This window comes from Diorhabda carinulata, chromosome 5 (assembly GCF_026250575.1).
Source record: "Diorhabda carinulata isolate Delta chromosome 5, icDioCari1.1, whole genome shotgun sequence".
Lineage (NCBI taxonomy): Eukaryota > Metazoa > Arthropoda > Insecta > Coleoptera > Chrysomelidae > Diorhabda > Diorhabda carinulata.
This window is the reverse complement of record NC_079464.1, coordinates 13,004,798-13,028,926: the sequence shown is the minus strand read 5'-3', so window position 1 is coordinate 13,028,926 and position 24,129 is coordinate 13,004,798. Positions and strand designations below refer to the sequence as shown.

Sequence of the window (24,129 nt, the reverse complement as noted above, 5' to 3'; positions counted from 1 at the left end):
CGAATGTCTTTTTAAATTCTAATACGATTTGTTTTCCTATTAGGGCACTGCAATATTTGCCAGCGGGAGTCCTTTTGATCCTGTTACTTTTAACGGAAAAACTCACACGCCCGGACAAGGTAACAACTCTTACATTTTCCCTGGTATTGGCTTAGCCATAGTTACAGCCGGTATCCAACACGTTGGGGAAGAACATTTCTTAATTGCAGCTGAGGTAAGTATTATCAACGACTCGATTTTTTTTATCATTTTGGATACAAGCAACCTCTATCATTTGGACCACCTGTATCCAAACGGATACAGGGGACTACTATACATAGGCTGACTGAATTCAAACAGATACATCAAACAATAATTTCGAATGGGGGTTTGTCCCCTTTCTACTGCTATATATTTTGACATTCATAATTATCTTAGGCATCCGCTTGTCCTCCATTCTTATATGAGCCTGAGGTCGTGAGTCTACCTTTAACACATTGACCTATTCTGTACCTCAGAGTGTTCACCAGTCAAGTAGCAACGACTTTTCAAAGTGAGCTACCTATCTGGAGGCTACACGGCTTATCTCTTCTGGTCCTCCATTCTTTGAAGGTGGCCAAACCATCTCAACCTTTGGGCTTTAATAAATCTAACAAAGAAGGAAGTTGAAAATGTACAGGGATCTAATAAGACATATAGAAAATTATGGCACTGAATTACATAAAAAGACCAAGTAAGATTGATGATATTTGGGAGAAAATTGATCAGAAGAGTATTTGGAGGGATTAGACTGAATTAAGCAGAAACACAAAAATTATTCATGTTAGTCGAGGCACAATCGAGAAACTTTTTCAAAATGATTGTGGTCCTCTAAATCTAGATAACATTGTCTAGTACCATTTTTCTTATTAGTCCAGGGAAGTTCAGAAACCTTCTTCTTTCAATGCATGTCCACTAATGGATATTCGCGATAACATTTTCCATCGCTTCTCTATTTTATGCAATGTGTGTGTATTATGGATTGCATATCTTGTAGTCGTGTCTACTATCTGATGTTTTGCAACCAAGATATTTTCTTCCTTCCGATCCCTCTGTTTCCTTCAATTTTTCAAAAATAGATATGCATGTACCCCATTGTTATGAATAAAAGTAGTAACAGAAGTTCATGTTGTAATTATCCATCCCTAGATAGCAGCGCCGCGCCATAGCTATTTCAATCATTTAAAATTGGTCTCGGTTTCAAGACGGTGGTGTAGTCGCTTCCTCACAAAACGTAGCCTGATAAATGTCATTTAAATTATTAATCAAGAAATAAATCAACAAAAAAGTAGTGGTATACTTAAATTTTATTTATTTCAGGCTTTATCTGACTTAGTCTCAGAAAGTGACTTGGAGAATGGAAGTATATATCCTCCACTAACAACTATTGTAAATTGTTCCTTAAAAATTGCCACCAGGCTCGTTGAATACGCCTATAAAAAAGGTATTTATACACCTTGTCAAATTTTTATTAGTTTATATTATTTACTAATGGTAAGTAGAGGTAGAGGAGGACTTTATAATACTAAAAATAATAATAACACCGATATGGTCGCTCACCTGGACAGTGGGTTTAGTGGAATAAAGAAAAATGTCAAGCTCACGAGGAGGGAAAACTTGTGAGATAACCTGCTGAACAGCGACGCCCAGAGGATCATCCAATTTTGGAAAGCTTCCATGATAGAAGATTGCAAAGGGACTATCCATGTAATCAGGCTTCTCAATTACTATAGAAGAGAGAGACTTAAATTGAGCTGAAGTTACAAGGCGAAAGGAGAAAACGATGTCGTAAGAAATGGCGTCAAGTTAGCGATAAACCCAACGATAGGTACAGGTGCACCACACCTAAAAGATTTAGAAAGCGAAAGTGGTGTAATGTCATAATTCACGTTGACAAAGTTACAACTTGAAAAGTTATTCGTTTGGCGATGGTAGTAGTCGGTATATCAATGTTTTAGATCATCGTTTCCTAACCTCTTTTTCCTCGCGAACCAAAAGAAAGGTTCGAAAAAATGTGAAAACTCCCCTATTTACCTACTCGTGAATGTCAGGTTAAAAAGAAGCAATAAAATTTGATAGAATATAATATAGAAACATTTAAATAAAAAGACTAAAATGATGACTATAAAAGTTGAAAACAAGATAAATTTAACAAACTGGTTCTTATGTTCTAATGGGATATTTATGACTGTTTGATAGAACAAAGCAATTCAAAGTTAGGTTCAATAACAGACAATTTCAGTCTTAGATCATGTTCTGTATTTATTTTTCATATAAATATATAGCACCCCTATTTCAATAGCGCCATAAATGGTATAGTCCATGTTACAATTTGAGGACCAAACTGAACATTTTATAGTGGACGCAATTTATGAGACATGTAGGGGGTCAATATAAGCTTTACCCAAGTTTGTGGGGTTGCCTCTCTTGTTCCCTGGCCGCCATCTTGAAAAAAGGGGTGGAAACACGTTATTCGCGATATCTCTGAAACTATCAATCTTGCAAAAAATTGGTAAGGACATATTTTGTAGCAATCGCCTACAATTATGTATATGTGACTTTTTGTAATATATCCAAATTTATATGTGAGAAAAAAATTGCGTAATAATTTTTTTTATTGTTATTACCAAAAAATTATGTAAGATCAATTTTGGGATCTATTCACGAAAATTTTTCTCTATAATTTTCTCAAATTTCGCTCCAAAGTTGACCGGATTCGTCAGTGCTCATGACAACCCGGTCAAAACATGTTAACTTTACTTTTAAATTTTTTTTTCTTGTAAACATATTATCAATCAGTTAATTGTTTTCTATACTACGCTTATTCGTCCAGGCTATGGCTCAGAATTTAATTCAACGCCGAATGTGAAGGTTTGGGAAATGGCAGAAGTTATCGTTGGCAATTCTTCTTCAAATCATTTTCTTTCATTGATTTTGTTATTTCCATACTGCGAAGCATTTGAGGCCTGCTTTATTGCAACCGCACATGCTTCCACAATTTCTTTTACATCTGCAGAAAATTAATTTCATAAGATAGGGAGTGCTGAGGTTTCGAAGTTTGGATTGGCATCCAAATGTTTCCATGCTTTTTTCTTTCGCAATATTTAAGATTTTAGTATTTTCCAAGCCGTGATTGGACCTTGTAATAGACTCGGAGACTGTGAAAATGGGCTGCATCTCGTGTTCGAGGAAGCGATGATAATCTGAATGAATTTTTTGAGACTGTCTTGGAGAATCGTTTATAAAGCAACGAAAAAACGTTCGCCAACGAGACTGAGCAAAGGTGGGCTTTTCCTTCTCGTATCCCTTATATTTGGAGATAAAACTTATTTAATTTATGTCTCTGTCAAAGTTGTCGCCGATCTTTATTCTATTATAAAAATCAGTGTGGGTTACGGTACTATAGTTTTGATTATTGTAAGTTCTCTTTGTTGAGATGACATATTGGCTTACGGCCCAGATCATGGTGCATACAATCGCGAGTAACTCATTGTAATAGTGCCTCACGCGGGATCTGTTAGTACTAATCGTCATCTTAAATCATACATTAGACGGAAAATGTCAATTTAGAGATAGAGATTTTTTTGACAGAACAGGATATTCATTTTGTATACTGATCCAAAAGTTAATCAAAGATTGATCTTTAAAAATTGCTTCTAGACTCACGAGATAACTCGATGAGTTACGTATACAATTGTTTGAGATAGCATCTGTTGGGAAAATAGTAATTAACAGTTAATTGAAGATTTCACATATATTCATATATTCCTTTTAATGGTTTCGTCATGTTTAATCCAAAAATTGATCTGTTTCAAAATAGCGACACCTCGCCTTGTAAAGACATAATTATTCAGTTTACAAAAAATGTCAACTAAATAAGCAAGTTTTCGCAGCCAAAGAACATCGTATATACAAGAAGACAAATGCTTGAACTTCAGACTTCAATTCAAACAAACGCGTCAAAACTTTACCATGGGAAAGTCATCCAACTTCTATGTGAACCAGAAAATTTTCCTGTCATTGATTTTGCACCATCTGTCTGTGCATAAATATCAATCCTAAAAATTCTCTTTCAAAAGTTTTCTTGTAGGGGGCAATTTTACTTGGTAAACCCTGTATATTTATTCTTTTAAGTATAATGAAACTATTATAAATTGAAGTGAACCAAACCAACAACTTACAATGTTATTTTGTAGGTAATGCTACGGTCCAACCGGAACCAGAAGATAAGGAAGCATTTATTAAAGCACAAATGTACAATACTGATTATGAACCCGCTTTTCCAACGGTGTATTCAATTCCGAAAATCAAATAAAACAAGTAATAATTACATTGTAAATGCTGTTATATTATTTCAATTTATAAATGTCAAATATATAAATTAACTTCAATAAAAATTTTGTAAAATGGCACTCTTCTATCTAGACCTTGTTTCTATGCCTCTAAATCACATCGTTATTAATTAGAATCCAACTCTGTGTGATAATTGAATATGGGGCCTTTCATTCCACCTAGGACACTACCCTCATCGTCTGTCGCCATGTGGAACGTCCTTTCAGGCGCTTTGAACGTTTAGTGGAACGCACCATCTGCATGTAAAAAGTGTCCGTACTATAAAGAAACTTTAAGATGGCGTTACCATTCCAAAATTCGCTTTGTAACAAAGCTCTAAAAGTTGTTAGAATATGACAAAATTGATAAATAAAAAATATATTCATACATATATTGCAGTATCATCGAGATAATAGGCAAAAAGCAAATCGGTTTGTAGAACTTTTGAAAAAAAAAACCTTCCAGACCAAGACCTGGAGGACGGCAACTGAAAGAAAGACCTCGCCTTCGCTGGGTGGAAGACGTTGAGGTGGACCTGATCCAGCTAAGGGTTCGACGTTGTAGACATCATGCTTAGGACATAAAACATCGGCAGTGCTGGTTAAAAAAAAAGACGAACGGAGGTGAAGAAACCCAAGACTCGAATTAACCAAATCAGGAGGATTCCATTGATAGACTTACTTCTCCAACAGAAGTTTCTACCGAAAATATGACTTACATAAATCCAAAAAAGACCCTGAATTTGACCTGAGCTCTGGGAAAATACTGAATCAATTTCCACGCATAGCTATAGTCAAATTAACCAACCTCATTGATGCCTCATTCAGACTGAGCTACCTAAGCTATGGAAGGTAGCAAAGGTTATTGATACCTAAGACTGGTAAACATCTCCAGGATGTTACATCCTATCTACTTTGTTGCCTTTTATTTCGAATAATTGCTCCTTAAGAGGCTAAAATATATAAATCCTTGAAGGAAAACAAACTGTGCTTTGTACCTTCCCTAGATGCGGCCCAGGCTATCTTATATATTGTACAAATATTTTAGAATAAAACAAGAAGAAACAAACTCATGTAACAGAAATAAAAGCAGAAATAGTATCTAATGGTAGTGTATCAGACCATATACTGTATAGATATACCAAAACTTTGAAATCAATACAATTACAAAGCTTGTTGATGATACTGTCACTTTGGTCGTCAGGAAAGACCACTTTCTCCTACATCATGATCAAAATCTAATTTATTTTCAAAATGAGGTACTTTCCCGTCTCCTATTAAAAGTAACTTTGAAGAAAAACTTCTACTACTTCCCCCCAACCGTGCTGTCATATTCTTAGATAGTTACTATTTCCGATAAAGTTTGTCGAAAATCCCCAGAAAACCTAACAGTAATACCACCCATGAGTCCTATCTAGAGCCTCTACATGAGCTCTATAGATCATGATAGATGGAATGAGCTGTGAGTCCATCTGCTAATAAATAAAGCCGTGAGCAGCAGAGCTCCATCAAGAAAGTCGAATTTTTCGTCCAATGAAGAATTTAACTAATACACAAACAAATCTTTCCATAAAATGAATTTATTGGAAATGATATCAATTCTCAATTTTATTTCTATATATGGAAAATTTGCTATTCCTCAATAACTTTTCATTTCACAAGTTAACTCTCTCTCTCGAATGAAAATTCATAATTTCAATAGACCCGGTGGTCTCGAACCCTCTTATTCAATTCCAATTAACAAAGAAAAAATTGTCATAATCACCCTAGCAACGATCATACTCGTATTATTCATTAAATAGGAGGCGGTCCAGTTCAACAATTACAACGATCAAAATGATTTCGGGCGTTTTGTGCTAGAAGAGTTAAAGAAGAAAACTTTGAACTTGAGAAAGACAATTCTTCAACATCACCTCTACTTGCATGCGAAGTTCGAACCCTCTAGTTAAACTTTTTCTGGCCAAAAAATAAGAAAATATAACAAAAATTACTATAAAATGGAGATGGAAAGTTTCGACCTTAGACAGGAAATCATCTTGCAACTAATTGAACCTACATGTGAAATTTCATTTTTCAGTCGTTTTTGGTTTGACCTGCAGAGGTGAGCAAAGGTCAAAAACCATTTTTTTTTTGCACTGCGACCCCTCGAAATATTCATTTATTTTCAACCAATATATCAGGTTCAGGAGGTCTCAAAACATGGGAATAATGATGTGCCCCCCATTTTTCTTCTAGTCAAGCCTACCGTAATAGTCTAATTTTTCCTTGAAAAATTCGACTAAAAAGATCAGTAATGAAAGTCTTGCCAGGTCCACTTGAAGCATCCAGAAAAACGATTTTTCCTTCATTAAAATAAACACTTTTGTACGCCCTCACCTAGTCATTAACTAATTTTGGTTCAAATTCAATAATATACTCGTTTAATTCATTTACATTATACGACTTTCGCAACGCCACATATCCAAAGTATTAAGTGCATTATTACTCTGATGCAGGAAGCCCAAAATCAGTTAATGATTCATCTCAAATCTCATGAATCTTATCTTCAATCACAATAAGCCCATCATCACTAGAGAAATTAATATAATGTTGATTAATCTCTTTGGCAAATAATTGGCAATAAGGCATGCATTTTGACCAATTTGATTACCATGAAAAGTTATAAGTGAGTCAGTCTCAAAAGATAGACATATACTGTTGCAGACATTCTTTCAGTTTATTTAAAGATGAATAATAATAAACATATTTTTTGTGTAACTTGAACAATTTACGCAATGGAAGGCTTCAAATATGAATTACTTTCCTCGTTTTTGCAACATTTTTCCCAGCTAGCATACTGTCATCAACTTGACGTCTGTTAGATGTCTTTTTGGTCAACCGACGTCAATGACATCAAAAAAGGTTTGTTTTTGGTAGCTGCACTGGAACAGTACTGAACTGAATCAGTGCAGGGCAGTTCAAAAACGATATAGTGCAGAGAGCAATGGAATATTTGTTGATTGTTGTATTTGAGGTTATTTGATGTAATTCAAGCCTTGTAGTATTAATAATAATGGAAAACGATTCAGTATTTTTTGATAATTCACATTCGTCCGATGACGAAGATGTAGTGCCTCCGTTTCCAGATTACACTTATTGCACTGCACTGCCTAAACTGAACTAGCACCAGTGCAAACAGTACAGTGAACTGGGGGAACTAGTTCTCTTGCACTGCTACTAAGAACAGCGACACTAGCGCCAGTTCTGCTACAAAGAACGATTTAGTATAAACTACCTGAACTAGTTTTGCCAGTGCAGCTACCAAGAACAAACCTAAGATATAGGATTTCTTGTCAAAACTCAAAACAGTCAGCTGCTGGGTGATGTAATCATAACGATCGAAATACCTGTGCTAATAGTGGGTTTCCTATTACCAGTGTTTGGTGTACTTCTTATTTCGAGGTTATTCGTGGACCAAAAAATAATTGAAACATTCGCATGAACGTTTTATGGGAATTTTAAACTTTTAAACATGTTATCTACAATACCGAAAACCTTGACGTGAGTATTTCTCAGTAACATCATTTATTTTTTTACTTTTGATTATATTTCTATAGGAATTCAAATATAAGAATTTATTATAATTGGAGTGTATTAGATCATATTTATTTCAAATGTTACAATATATTTATCGTATATTTGAGAAATGCCTTGAATAATTAGAAAAATTTTCAATTATCTGTGCGGTGAATATTTTTAAATATTTATAAATGAAATATAAAAAAATAATACATAAGACATTCAATAATCGTGCTTATTATCAATACCTTTATGAATTGTTTTTTTTAAATTTGTAAAATCTGTTAAATACTTATAATTACAATTTTAATGTTGAGCTGTACAACTTATTTATTTTGACATTTAATTTTTTTATGTATTCTCAAAACTGTGTGATACTTATACTGTCAAAATAAGAAAACAAACAAGACTAATTAGATATTTGAATAAAAAAAATTATTTGATAATATTTATAATATTTAAAGTTTGATATGATTATGACACCCAAGTGTAGATCAAAAATTACACTTACAAATAGGACAAGCCTTGTCCAGACCATTGCAGTTTACACTCGTGTGAAGTTACCACTAATATTTTTTTACAAAACAATAATTTTTATAACAAAAAAAATTCATAATTTATTTTTGAGCGCTGACGCGCATCGTATGTTTTAATATCAAAGCATCAAAATTTCTCCATATTTTCTTTAACTTTTGCAAAGGACACTCAATAAGGAGCCTATTAACCAAGAATTGAGATGTATTTTTCACAACGTAAAAAAATTCATAAAATCTACGTTTGAGCGCTGACCCGCATCGTTCGTTTTGAAATCCCAACATTTTTTCAAATTTCCTTTGAGCATAGTGAGGAATACTTAATAAATAATCTATTAACAAAAAAATGGAAAATAAGGAAGAGAATGTAGTTAATTTTATTGACCCTTTGGTTAATTGCAGTAAAAAGGCAAAATATTAGTTTGAAAAGATGCCTGGAATTGTGGAGTGTATATTACGCTGAAATTATTATTAAAAATATTATTGTAGATATGGATTTTAGCCCGAATGACTACCCCCAATACTTAAAATACATAATGCATTTGATCACGGATGATATATCAAAAAAATGTCTATACTGTGATTACCAAAACAAAGAAAAAAAATTTGTTTCTTATAACAGGTATAGATGTGACGTCGTGTATACATATATGTGAATTATGTAATAATTAAACTCGAATGAAAATAATTTTTGGTTAATAGGTTTCTTATTGTGTGTCCTTTGCAATAATTAAAGAAAATTTGGAGAAATTTTGGGATTTTGATTTTAAATTGAACGGTGCGCATCAGCAGTCAAACATAAAGTTTATGAATTTTTTTGTCATTATAAAAAATGCTCGCATCACAATTTTTGGTAATTTGTTTTCTAATAAGGTGAACTTTGTAATAGTTGAATAATTTTTCTTTATTTTTTTGGTAATCAGTTTAGAATCTTGACATATGTCTAAAATTTTTTTATCCACTTAATCTCCAATTTTTGGTAGTAATATTATGTAGTCTATTATAATGTCATTATCTGTTTCTTCTATTGACATTTTTTCGCATAAGTTCAGTTTATTTTGAAAAAAAATATTCGTGTTAGAATCTTGTGGATAACTGCACATGGGTGACGTTTTCTCTGTTGTTTTGTAAAAATATATAGTATGTATTCTGAAAATCATGTCCCAATATCCAGATTAAAACAAGTTTTTAAAAAATCTGTTTTGAACTTGTACAATGTAAATACCACAAACTTTTCCTTTTTTACATATCAACCATGCAGGGTTATTAAGGAAGCTTGACATGGTGCAAGACAATGTGCAATGCAATTCAAGACGCAATATTTTTTGATCAAAAGCATGCACAGATAAAGTTCAGTTTATTGCTACATGCTGATAGTACATCACTCGCCAAGAATTTCTTGGTTATCTTACATTTTATTTTCCTTAGGAGCTTTTTAATTGTTTTTTTTTATTCATTCTCAATTTTTGTTAAGTTTTCACGTCTTAATCTATAGCTAAACTTATGTTTCTCCTTGTTCTATCCAGCCAGGGCCTGGCCACTAGGTGCTCTTTTATGTCCATCAGCCTCCAGAAGCAAGGTATTAATTATAATTATAGCTAGTGATGCACTGACTCCTTTTTTTCTTGTTTACTTCACCTAGATTTGTTATTTTCATTTCTAAACCGTACACATATAATAAATAAAATGTGAGGTTAGGAAATTGTTTACTTTTACTTATGGAATTCTCATTAATGGCAACCATGATACAATGGGAAGAGTCTTGTGACCTTTCAATAAACTGCATGCATTTCCTTGAAGTTTTCTTTGAAAATCGAGAATAATAATCAAACTTCATTCATACCGAGCATTTTTTTATTTGTTTTAATAAAAAAAAGGATATGGAAAAACTAACGCACAAAAAATTAATAAAAACCAAAAGTTCCTGTAGATCATGTTTTAAATTTAAAATTTCCACTGAAAATTGAACGCGACGTTCGGAAACTGCGATCTAAATCTCTTTCTGGGTTCCTCAATCAGCTGGTAGATACATTATCTACTTGATTTCAGATCATAATTTCCGAAAAGCACGATAGGAATTTTTAAAAAATACTGGCGGTTAGGCATTTATAATCGTACGGAATTTAATAAATTTCAGGTTTCTATCTTAACTTGAATTTGAAAAAAAATAGTCACGACCTTGTAGGGTTGATATTTCTGAAGAAGGAAGGCTGAAGATATTGTTATAGAAAGACTCATTTCAATCTCACATCGATAATCATTTCTCGAATTTTTATTCCTCGAATCCTTGAATTCCTTGAATCAAGAGCGTCGCCAATGGGGGGCAGATCGAATTTCGGCGGCTAAATATTTTCTCTAAGGTGTGCCTCTCGATTTGCAACTGAACAAATATTCCCAGGGAATTATTGCAGAAAATCGAAAATTATAAAATCTATTATTTCCTGCATTGAGTTTGCGGATCGCACTGAGAGGTACACATTATGATGAAGGTATTTATACAGGCTGTGGAAGATATGATTTAAAAGAAACATATTGAGCAAGGGAAAAAGAATGCAAGTTACCGTTCAGTGGATATTCAAAATGAATTTATTGGTATTTATGGAAACGTTATTGAGGCTGATATTATAAAAAAAGTTAAAGAAGCAGCATATAGTGTGCTAGCAGACGAAACAGCTGATATTTCTGGCATAGAATAGCTATCATTCAATGAGCTAAAAGATTTGTATGCAAAATCGATTGCACATAGCATAGATGAATTTTTGACAAAAGATCTGAATGTAAATAAATGCGTTAGTTTTGATGGTTTTTCAACGATATCAGGAAAAGACGGAGAAGTACAAGCAAAAAGTACACCAAAGCCCTTTCATTGCTCGTCACACAAACTGAATCTGGTTATCAATGATCTAAATTCACTACCTGTAATTAGAAATCCCATGAAACCATCAAAGACTCTATAACCTTAAAAAAAATAGTGCAACTTGGAAAAGTGCCTTCCAACTGCATGCGGTTACTTCCAGAATTTTTTTCCTGCTGTCAACGTACTACAATCTGTAGCTTTGGTGGTTAAAGCCTCGGAACACGTTAAAAGGATTTTACTTTTAATTAAAAACCACCGTGAAAATCCGGGAAAAGTGACAGACGACATTATGGAGGAAGCTGATGTTGTTGCAGAGAAAGTCGAACTTGTGGAGGACATTACATCATTGTATTAAGGGGAAACAACGTCATAGAAGCAATCATCCAGCAGAAAGCTTTTCAGAATACAGGAAAAGATCTTTAGTAACATCATACTTGGATTCAATTATCATCTCCCTTGAAGTACGTTTTGCTGAAGAAAACACGCCATCATTCGCATTATCTAAGTTACACCCGACGAAGCTGCAAAAGATGACAACTGAAAATCGGAAACTAACTTGCGAATCTATTGCCCAGTTTTATGAACCGAACTTTGGCAGCAATTGTGACTTAATCTAACAAATCTAACAGTTGTTGATGCCCTAAAAGAAACAAATTTCTTCTTTCCCGAAACGGAAAAAGCATTAAAAATTTTGAACGCTTTACCAAGCACTACCTGTGCAGTAGAGTGATCCTTTAGCAGTCTTTTAGAAGACTAAAAACATGGATATGAAACATCATGGCAGAAGATCGTCTGGCCATGATTGTTCACAGAGCTGTAATAAATAAAAACCTAACTAATTTTAATAATAAAGTGGTTGAAAGTTTTGCTAAATATCTCCGCAGGTTATGTTTTAATTAAATATAATTTTTGTTAAAATAAATGATTATTACTGTGTTTAAAAGTTTGATTTAGTTATTGCGCTGTTGAGGTCTTGTGAAGTTTTATACATTGATATTAGAAACGTACTTATTACAATCGTCATCGAGGCGTTCTGTATTCATTTACATACCGAAAGTTGCGTTTTGAGTGTTCCATGTGGTGAAAGTGACAGTTTCGTACTGCAAAACACTTTCGGGACGCTCTTGATCAACTTTAACTTCCTTAAATGTGGCTCTAGACACTTGACAATGTTGACAGTTTCACTTCGATGATTTTGCATAACGTTAAAGCTTATATAGATGACTCAATAACAAACAATATTGAAATTGCTAACAGAATACTTTCTTCTATCACAAATACGAATCAATCAACAAATTATATCGAAGACACAAACACATCTACAGAGATTCCATCAATATCTAATCGAGATATACGTATTCCATCTGCATCCAATCCAATTAATATTAATAATTGTCCTGGAGGTACAATCAACATTACTTTCTGGAAATAATTAATATTGACATTGCAAATATCATGAAGTACATTATATTGTTGAATAAATAAAATGTTGATAATTCTCTATTATGAATTTTTTTTCCTCAGTGTAATTGAAAAAGTTTGGGGTCTTATGCGTCGTCTAAAAAATGTTGTGTACGACTCGTCTGTTGCTTGCCTCTCTTCGCTCGTCTCGCAATTTTCAGACTTGTTCAACAAATTAGAACTTTCAGTCCTTGGCATACAAATAACTATTGAATTACTGAAAATATGTGACTAATAAATGTACTTAATTGAAAACTGGTCATATTTTTTAAAGGGTGTGCCAAGATTTTTTAATTCATAATGACTATAGTAAAAATTTAATATATTCTTCCTATTTGGTAACTTGAAGACCTTCAATTCGAATTATCACATATATGACAATAAAAAAAATTCTATTTATAAATTTAACCTTTTTAGAATTAATTTATGCGCTTGATATTAATCAAATTGTCCTGTACTGTTAATTGTAGGTTGTAATTTTGTACCAGAACTGTCATTTAATGAAAATAAACAGGATATAAATAAATCGATTTAAGCAACAACCCTGCAATCGCAAGCTACTGTCAAAAAAACTGAATAAAATAAATTTAAATTTTGCGTAAAAATGTTGATAGAGGAGACATATAACAACATTATAAAAGGCTACATAATTTTACTACCAAAAAATTATATTCGACGATTCTAAATCGAAGATCCAAAAAAAATTCTTTAACTATTACAAAGATAACCTAACTGTATTTTTTGTTTTATGGTGCGTAAATAAATACGGTTTTCCGACTCACTGACCCGCGACGTATAATTGTCCATGCGCGAAACAGGGAAATCTCAAGTTGATTCCGCAAACTTCCAACGACCGGCCTTGCGATTTATTCATGGTAAACGCAAAAGCCATACGTACCGGAAATTGTTAACGTGAAAATCGAATGGTAAATCCGTTGGAATCATCGGTAAACGTGGGATCAAGAGATCCTCTCCTTTACGTTTTCCCTTTATGTTTGTAGCTTTAATGAAGTTATTCATCACCTTTTTCACAACCAGTCTTGTTCCATTGCACAACTGATCCTAATTTTAACTGAAAATGCTGGGGTGGTAATCCAGACAATTCCAGTGAATTTAAAAAAATCGTGGGATAGTTGATTACGTTAACCTGGATCATAACGACTGATTTGAAGGAAACCAAATGTCCCGGAAGAAAATTCTGAATGGTCGCATTGAGATCCTCGACATCTTTATTTGCTCGTTCACGCCGCCAATTTAGGGTATGGACCTGTTGCGATATATCTGGGAAAACACGCTGAATAAGCTTCTATTTTGAGTCTGTGATGTGACAGAGATCTGTGGTTAATGTGATAAATCCGGTTGAGGTGTCCACTGCGACTTCACTATTTCCACTGCTTCACAAACACATTTGCAGTACCTATATCAAAAAATCAACAAAAACAGAGCACATTTACTTGAAAATTCACTGTCTCAAAGAATCACCGAAGTAAAGAAAGTTTTCGCGTACTTAGCGGTAATCGTCACTCACAAAGATAGGAGGCACTCTTTGTCTGAGGTATCAATGGACATATTAGTTGGTTGTCAAATGTCAAATATTATAGTTGGGTTCAGAAATTTAATTTGTGACAAAACATCAAGGAAAAACAAGATTGTGGATTGTATTTAATTCCGAGCATTTTCATATTTATTCACCTTTTAAACCTTCTCTGGACTTCTAGGACCTTCTAGGACCAAGCCTAGCGTGGTTGGTTAGTTGCACTCGTGGAGTTTTAGTAGCTATGAATCACTTCGACGGAAAGCGTGGCGCTTTTTGTGTTCGCACTTTTTACGGGAACGGTCGTTCATACGTCTTGACAAGGCGACTGGGTTAAGCGTTTTGAAGAGATCACCACCACCAAAAGGTCGTCTAAGAACGTCTAGGACCACAAACAATATTGATAGGGTAAAGGAGTCCGTACGAAAAATCTGAAAGTAACGGTATGGGCAGTTATCTCAAGCAAAGGAATTATTGGCCCTTTCTTCTTTGAAGATTCACGAGGATGAAGCATCACCGCTAACACCGACCGCTATGTTGTGATGTTAAAGGGATATTTGACTCCAGAACTTGCGAGATCAATAATAGCGAATACTAGAACTTGGTTCCAACGAGACTTATTACACATCAAATGTTTCTAGTCCGGTTTTGACATAGAAGTTACCTGCAAGACTAATTTCCAAAAGAGGTGATATCCCTTGGCCCCACGTAGCCTTGCCTTGACGCCTCTTGATTTTTTTCTGTGGAGACACCTCAAACATTAAATCTACATAAACAATCCGAAGGACATCAATCGGCTAAAGAAAAATATCTGCCAAGAAATGGCAGCAATCGCCCCAGATTTATTGAAAAGAGTTTTAACAAATCTGCGTTCGCGTTTAGATGAGTCCCGTCTTCGAGAGGACCGTCATTCATCATATGTTTTATTTCATAAATACCTTATATATTTATTTTTTCAGCCTATACTTAATAAATGCGCGTTGTATTGCGTCACCCTGTATATTGAGTATTTTTAATTTTTTTAGTATAATGTGAAATGGATAAGAAAGTTATTGATGTGACTATATCAGTGATTCACTGGGATTACACACGTGCGATTACTATAATAATTTTATCAGATTATTTCAGGAAGTTCAAGTCAAGGTTATTTGTTTGTTTTAATTCCTATCACTTGAAATACCTTCAAAATTATTAACGGTACAATAAATGAATCTTTTATAACAGATCAGTATTATTAGTAATTGTTGTAACTTAATTGTGACATTTATTTTTCTTTATTCGTGGATTGTTTGATTATAATGAAGACAAAAGTCCTGACACATTAACTTATTTTTATATATTTACAAATTTGACCTACCTCTTTGAAATCTTTTTACTGCAATTATTCCTTGGGCAACTCAGACAGCTATCTACGCAAAAATTTCTCTACAATGTTGTCGATATGGAGTTTTTGACCCCTGCGGACTTCTTTCAGTGGTCCAAACATGTGGTAGTCGTAGGGTGATAAGTTCGGATTGTAGGGGAAAGCCCTAGTATCTCCCACCCCACTTTAAGACGTCCAGACAACCCATAAGACAAGGTTATGTAGCCAACAGGCTAATTTTAACAAAAAGATAAAACCTCCCGAATCTCCCATAGAACTCAGGGGAGAAGAAGGAGTCTACTTGCGAAACTGCGACCTGTCGAATTAACATTGGGTGGTGGAATGGCCTTCTGCCCATCCTTCCGTGTATTTTTCTGGGAGTGGGTGCTTAGAGAGACGAAATTTGTATTTATAATGTACTCTGAGCTTATCAAACTCGTAGATACGAACATTTTTTAGAAAAGTGTTTTCAGCACCGGAAAGCCGAAATTAAAATTATGATCAACCTTTAATAATCCAATAACATCTAACACATACATAGCAAAATTGACATACCTGAAGTTCTGGGTTCGAATCTAAGATCTATAAAGAAAAAAAGAATTTTTTAGGTTAACTTTGGTGAGGTTAGGTTAGAGTTGTTCTCGGTGTCATATCAAACTGTGTGAGTTCTATCAAACGATTTATTTTCAAATTATATGCCATTTATGTGATTTTCTCGTTTCATTACTTTTTTTGTTCAGTTCCAGCTTTAGAATCACTTTTTCATAACTCCGTTTTTATTTCCGCAATGAATGGTTGATTTTTGAGTCCTCGCCTCCAACCGAATCTACATATCAAACCCCCTCCCCTTCCATCAATTAGCCTAATTAAGTTAGGCCTCATCCGTCATATTCACCTGATCTGACTCTGTTTGTTTTCTGTTCCATAAAAAAACGATTTAGTGGAAAACTAGAATGGTGATATGATGGTAGATACAAACGCGTATTTGCATATTTGGATAGCATTGTATATTCACTGGATATTAGAGAATTAAAAATAAATATTACATTCGCATGACTTCTCATAATTATTTAAAAAAAAACTGAACAAAATCGGTTCGGGTTTCATTTTATGATGCAATAAAATATCTTTTGTTAACCAAAGATAAAAGCATAAAATGTATTAAACAATTATTTCATATACACAAATAAAAAAATTATGAAACTGTTGAAAATGTGCGTCATCGTGAGTACGAGGGTTGTGCAAATTGTGTTGTTCACGACTATGCATTGACGTCATCAGATGATGAGTTAAAACTGAAATTTCATTGAATATGATGATTAAAATGTATCGATTAGAAAGTGATGCACTAATAATTTAAAGAAAAATTTCCGTCGCAACAATTGACAAAATAAAATAGAATTAGTTACTATCATTAGTATTCTCTGAGACTGAAGAGTTACGTTAGGTTAAGTTATCATTTAAATTGATTTAGAGGTTCAGTAATTACTATACCCGCATTAAGTTTCCGCTTTCGTCCTTTTTCATTCAAAACATGTTGAATGCCTCCATTATTGGTGTGAAGGATATTATCGATCAGAATTTTAACATAATTCCTTCTGGCGAAGTAATTTTTGGCTTGGATCAATGAGATTGATTTAACGGTATACGACGAATTTTCACATGATGTTTTCTAGTCATTTTATCAACACGTTCTTGATCTACTTAACAGTAGAACCTTCCTAATTCGTCATCTTCGAGTTTGGGAATATGGTCGGAACACGAATAGTTGAAAATTTCATAACTTGGAACATAAACAAGATATTTATATTCTGTCTTTTGCATGTATTACTGCATAAAGTTTTTTTTGGTACACTTCAATTTGCGCACCATTGGTGGCCCAAAGTACTTCCAGTCTGTAATCAATTTCAAGTCAGATACGCTGTAACATGTCGCCTGTGACTGTACTAAAAGCTTGTGTAATTTGGCGTTTTAAGTCATCAATGTCATTAACCGGTGTCCGATAAACAATGTCCTTTAAATAACTCCACAAGAAGAAGTCGAAGGGTGTTATGTCCGGAGAACTTGGTGGCCATGGAATTGGGCCATCCTGTCCAATCCATCGGCTGGAAAAAGTTTCGTTGATGAGTTCCCGAACTGTTGTCAACCTGACGAGTTGAAGTTTTCGGATTGTGCTGGAATGTTTGCCGTATTCGCTCCACATTTTCTGGACTTGAGCTAAGTTCTCCGGCTCCACTTTTATGCAATACTGATCTGGTGCTCATGACTCTTGTGTGCCATGCACGGATGGAGGGTCTAGATGGTGGATCTCTTTGGAATTTTGTCCTAAAGTTCCGTTCTGATTTCGTCTTTATGAACCATGACACATATTAAGCTTTCTGTTGTGGTGTCCATATCTTCACTTATAACTGTGCCCATTGAAAAAAAAACTTTATTAGTTGCAGTAATACATGCAAAAGACGAAGTTTTTCAAGTTGTAAAGATAATTTTGGAACACCATGTATTATATTTTACATTACTTAGAAAAAAAGGCAGATATAGGTTTTTGTTTAGCAAATGACATTCTACATTTAGCTGCAGTATTCCTCCATTTCTTGATCCATAAAATGTCCACGGGTGTTGAGGATGAATTGCTCTATGTACTGAAGTGTATGTAAAAGGGTGTGTAAAATCCGAGTTGAGGGTTCGTCACTATCACCATCCGAATCCTAGTTTACAGTTTTTTCACCATTATTTTCCAAAGGAGCGGTATAATCTGGTCGTCATTGAGCTCCTCACTAGTTTCACAGTCTTTGTCACATTGGGCAATCCACTCTTCAACTTCACTGGCAGGGACATTCGGGACATAACCACCGGCCAAAGTTTACGCAAAAATTTTCGAAAAGTATAAGACTTCAGTTCCTCCCATGAATCAGCAATTGTATAGATAGCATCTTTGATGTTGAAGGATTTTTTTGGTTCAAATATGTTGAAATCTTTTTTGCCAATATCAAACAGGCGAAGCTTTTATAAGTTTCGTCCGGCCATGGTATCACTTGATGAAGCGAGTGTTTTCTTTGGAAGAATTTTATAGTTTAAGCCTGTCTCGTCAATTTTATAGAAGTTTCCGGCTTTATGGGTCCAGATATCGGGGTTCCTTTCCTTCTTTTTTGGCAAAACCACATGCATTGTGAAGCATTCCAATTTCAGGCTTTTGCAATTTTTTTCTAGAGCGTGTACACCATCTAACGTCACTGTATGTGTCTATGTCTTTTCAATTTCTTCTCCAATCTATTATCGTTGTAACGGCTATATTGAGCAATTTTTTGGAGTGATATAATATAAAATGTAATTCTCTGAATAGCTTTGTGAAAAATATTTATATAAGGTCAAAAAGTTTGAATGTTTTATGTTCTACTGTAACATTGTTTAACATCTGTTCAGATCAACTTAATGGGATATTTTGTTTTTGAATTTCGTATAACTGGCTAGGCAGAAAATGCAGACATAGCAACTGCATTTGAATTCCATACCCAAATATACAATTATGTATACTGCGACTTCAATGTAGATGAAACCGGTCTTTATTGGAAAAAGATGCCATCCCGAACATTTATTTCCAAAGAAGAATGTTAACCAAGTGGTTTTAAAGAAGCCTTAATTCTATTGACTCTTTGAAAATGCCACTGGAGACTTCAAATTGAAACCTTTGCTGGTATATCAGTCGGAAACACCCTGCGCCATGCGCGGCACTGATAAAGATATTGCTTGCCATTTGGTTGGCGATCTAATCGAAAAGTTTTTTCATACTGGTATACAAACAACTTTCGTCAAAGCTGCAATCGTAATGGACTGCCTCCAAAAGTTTCATTACTTCTTGACCAGGCACTAATATAGGAATCTCAGCGGGATTTGAAAGTAGAAATTATGTTTTTGGCGCCAAATAACACCTCAATTTTACAGCCTATTGGCCATGGGGATATAGCAAACTTTAAAGTGATTTCAATTATATATTCTGGTCTAAAAATGTTGGACAGTGATGCCAACTGTGTTTTATATCTGCGGTAATCCATAGAAAACTTTTACTTAAGCGCAAGAAAAATTCCAGTCGAAAAACGTTACATCAGTATTTTTCGAAAAATTAAAATATATATTTCATTTTTTTTGTAAACTTGTAGGAAATAAAAGTAATTCGTAATGTGTTTTATTATTTAATTGAACTCCCTCGCTTAGCAGAAATTTGATCGCAACTCATCCTTAGCATAAAGCGAGGTATTACTGTACTTTTATATACAATGTTGCCATACCCTTTGCTATACATTTCATTACCTGCTTTCGAATGTTTAACGGTTGAAATCTGCAAAAGATATTTGGATTAAGGAGGTCATTTTACATTGAAGTTGTCAAGAATGGTATTTTTCATGCAGACCATTATAATCGGTTTAAATTAAAAGGGCATTGCAGAAACCAACGCCTATTTTGAAGACGATCTAGGAATACCAGAAATGCGCTACAAAGTTGCGTCAGTTCTTCAATCATTTAACAAAATTCAAAAAATCTGAATTTTTTTATCAATTTGATTGGATTAAATTTGAATTTTTAATGACAACCTCCATTAGATATCCAACTGGTCGTCCTATATCAATCGCAGCGTATTATTAAACCAAAGCAATTCGGTGAGAGTTGGCTGACACCCAGATTTTTTTATAGACATATTTAAACTGCGGTGACTTACTTTAAACGTGTCTTATTATTATTTCCTGTTCAATCAGTAATATTTCTGTTGTAATGGATAAATTCAAAAAAAAAAAGAAATTATCTCATCAATGGAAATATAGATTATCTATTAGTAACGTGGACCATGTAACCCAAAAAAGTGAAAACTGTTAATACGAAACGTAAAAATTAAGTAACGCGAATTTCTTCTTCTGTACTGGCAGCGTTGCCGAAGCGATCGACACTAACTATGAAGTACAAGTTTGAACTTGTTCGTGTTACAGAAATTGCGTGGAGTGCGTGTAGATTGTGTCAGGTGTGCGGCTAGAGATACAGACGGGCGAATTCTTTACCGCAACAACGCGTCAGCATATTTGTCCTTAGAGTTCAGCAGGTTTTAGCCAGTAGATACATTACAATTGTCCCACGCCCTCAGTACAGCCTAGATCTATCTCTAGCTACTCCTTAAAATGGAAGTGACTATGAAAGGGAATCGGCGGTTTCAATCTACAGACCTCCAGGCCTGTACTATTATAGCACAACTAGTGTTTTCTGTTCAAATTTGACAATCAAAACCAAGGTAGTCTTATGATATCAATAAACAAGAAATTTATACGAGGACTGATACTCTGCCTCTGACCTTTTAATTGAAGAAGTCATTTGGTTCCAAACAAGAACTGCACGGCATATTCATTCATTCATCAATTCGATGTTTTGACTGAGAATAAATCGTCTTCTACGATTGGTTCCTCTGAAAACTTCTGGTAAAGAAATGCTGGTGTACACACATAGTAAGCAATCTTTGTTACTGTTTTTTTGATGTCTCTTGTGAGATTCACTATAAGAGTGAGATCTTTTCCTGGATCTTTCACTGTAAGATGTTTTTACACATACTTGTATTAGGGAGCTACTTACAAATATTTTATTTCTGCTAATTTTTTCTACATTCACTTTGGATTTTCACTGGTAGATAGATTCTCAATTGGCACTGCATTTTTGGATAACACAGATATTTGTGTCTTCACTAACAATAAACTGCTCGGGCTTTTGCTCGTAGCAAATTTTTGTCCCTACATTTTTTGTTTGAACCGTTTTTTATATCTTTCCACATTTTTGAGATGTTTTCAAAAAAATTATGGGTAATTATGCAGTTTAACCCTCTCATTTTCGATGACCTTGGAAATTTAATATGTTGTGTAACTTTTCAAGCTAACGAGAATATACAAGGTGTCCCACTACTTAAAACTATCTGGATATGGCAAAATACTACTATATATAGTAAAATAATAAAAACTTCTACGTTTGGGTTTTCGGATACGATCTTTTTACCTAAAATATCTTCAAAGATGGTTGTCTACCGGTTATACCGTATATTAATATGTATCAACGGATCAAAATAAAATTTAGACCACACCTGCATCTCTAAAAATTTACAGAAAATAAAGATTTTATATTTATGAAGTTTGAACTTTTTTATACACAAACTGTATAAAATGAGAAATTTTTCAAAATAGAATCAAATACTTCTGACTCTGCTAAAAGCAATCGAATAAAAACCATTTTCTAATCTAAGGGTATTCTCGTAAAAAAATAATTTATAAGGGTCTGCAACGGTCAAATTTTTTACAAATTAACTCAAAAAGTATGCATTTTTCGAAAAAAGTTTTTAGACTACTAAAGTATACTAAAATTTTACGTAGATTTCAAAAATGTAATAATATACAAGGTGTTCTATTTAAAATAACAAAGTTACAGTCGACTTCTGGTACAACCGGAGGTCGGCAATCTTTGTTGGGCGCGGAAACGTCGTCTTGACATAGTTTTTTTAGGTTGAAAAATTCAAAAACGAAAGAGTATGTTACTTATACTTTGCGAATGTCTGATACAAAAGGAAGTTGTAAGTAGGGGCGTGGGGGTGTTCCTAACCTAATCTAACCCAACCTTACTTTACGAGAAACTTCTTTCGAAAAGTCTTTGCCAACTATATTATGAGCGGTTTCTATCAATGTCAATTTGAATATTAAATTTCGAATCCTACGAGTTTGAAAATTTATACAATCATTAATACTATCTAAAACCACCAAAATCCTAATTAATTATTTCCCAGACGGTGAATACAAGTATTCGAAAGCTTGGACAATATATTAAAAGTTAGTACACTTTGGTGTTTCGTTGCCACGTTCCCAATAAGAAACCGCTAATATTGGTTTTTAATTATTTCTTACTCCCTAAATACACTTCTTTACCATCATGTATGCTAAAATCAACTTATTTTTGTGTGTATATCATTCACAGTTTATCGAAATGTTCGATTGTTTACTTGTAGCTTATAACTTTATTTGTTTATGTACGTCTTTTCCACATTTTATTTGGCACTTGGGCTATAGGGTGGTTTAAATAAAATGGAAATAAAGAGTATTGAATATTTTAGCGCATACTGTACAATTGATATAATGTATATGACTTTTAATCAGCATAAGAATTTTATGTATTCTGTAGGAATGCTTCAAATTGTTGTTTCCAATATAAAACTTCGTGAATAAACATCTATTAATAGTTTCATAAAATCGATAATTGTATTTGCTCAACAATAGGCGCTACCGATAATAATTGATTTTAAAGGTACCTGTGATAAAATTGTACTTACATTATATCGAATTTACGTGGACAGATTAAAAAGTTGTGAACAGCAGAAAATATTTTTTTTATTAATAAAAAAGGATTATTAATTTCTTAAATTTAATCAATTGTCATTGGTTATTTTATATATATTATATTTCTACAGCGATAATATTTTTTGCCCAACAAAACGTTGATATATTATTTATGATAACATATTATTACCGTTCTGAATTCCCCCTTTTCACTATTGCTTTCCGCGTTGCATGTCTGTCAAATTATCGTTTTCAGAGACTGAAAGTCAACAGTTTGCATTGCAGGTCAAAAGTTTTTGCCCACCCAATGTTTTGCGTGGTCTACACACCTCTTCCTTATTTTCTTGTAAAAATTTGTCCCACGACAAGTTAATCGGGTTGAGATCGAGCGACGGGGATGCTTCGAGGAATGTTTACGTTCGTTGTCATGCTGGAAGATAAATTTTCTGGCGATCAGGCTCTATCCATAACGAACTACTTCTTGTAATATTTTTGATATCCTTCTTTCTTCGAAATCCCTATATTTTTTCCAAGTCTCTAATCGCCCTTCCATAAACCTAAGATCCTATCTTTAACCTGCGCAACATTCATCTCTTACATTAACTTTCCAATTGGAGTTACAGTCCTTGAAGATCCTTGACCTACCGGACAACAACTTTCCTCTATTCTTAAAGTTGTTGTACTTTTCTCCGCTATTTTGGGACGCCTATTTCTTTTAGGTCCTATTCTACGTCGTCCTGACATCTTATGCTTGGTATGGCTTATACCGGTTTATGCAGGTTTGACTCCTCGACCCTCCGGCATCCGTTTGACGTGACAAGTCATATTAATCTCGTACTTTTGTTCTCTATAACCAGGCTGGGCTAAATTTTAGCGTTAGTACGGATGCACAATTCTTGGTCTTGGATTGGGTCATAGATGCGCCGAAGTACTTTCCTCCAGCAAAACTCGGTGACTCGAGATGGCTTCATCAACCAAAACAACCTAGGGTAAAACAAGAGATTAAACTAAAGTTTAAACTATGGTTTGAACTCTAGAATGATCTATTGTACAGGTCACAGTTAAACAAACATTTTTCTGTCAGTTGTCACAAATATAACCAAAATTTTTTCTGTATTTGTTTTA

General features: G+C 34.0%; 2 protein-coding genes and 1 long non-coding RNA gene across 4 annotated transcripts in view; 2 read left to right on the top strand and 1 right to left on the bottom strand.

Moving 5' to 3' along the window:
- LOC130894409 (NADP-dependent malic enzyme-like) overlaps positions 1-4,430 on the top strand; it is a 45,144-nt gene extending 40,714 nt beyond the window's left edge. For both annotated transcript variants that reach the window (XM_057801242.1, XM_057801243.1), the window contains exons 9-11: positions 44-214; positions 1,339-1,462; positions 4,215-4,430. In XM_057801242.1, coding sequence (XP_057657225.1) covers positions 44-214; positions 1,339-1,462; positions 4,215-4,333 — 414 coding nt within the window. In that variant the 3' untranslated portion in view covers positions 4,334-4,430. The remainder of the gene's footprint in view (positions 1-43; positions 215-1,338; positions 1,463-4,214) is intronic.
- Positions 4,343-7,177, bottom strand: LOC130894413 (uncharacterized). The gene is made up of 2 exons (XR_009059323.1): positions 7,000-7,177; positions 4,343-4,686 (listed from the first exon to the last, which is right to left on the bottom strand). It is a non-coding gene; the product is annotated as an uncharacterized LOC130894413 (long non-coding RNA).
- Positions 7,178-7,613: 436 nt separating this feature from the next.
- LOC130894408 (NADP-dependent malic enzyme) overlaps positions 7,614-24,129 on the top strand; it is a 37,954-nt gene continuing 21,438 nt past the window's right edge. The window contains exon 1 of the mRNA XM_057801241.1: positions 7,614-7,889. Coding sequence (XP_057657224.1) covers positions 7,861-7,889 — 29 coding nt within the window. The 5' untranslated portion in view covers positions 7,614-7,860. The remainder of the gene's footprint in view (positions 7,890-24,129) is intronic.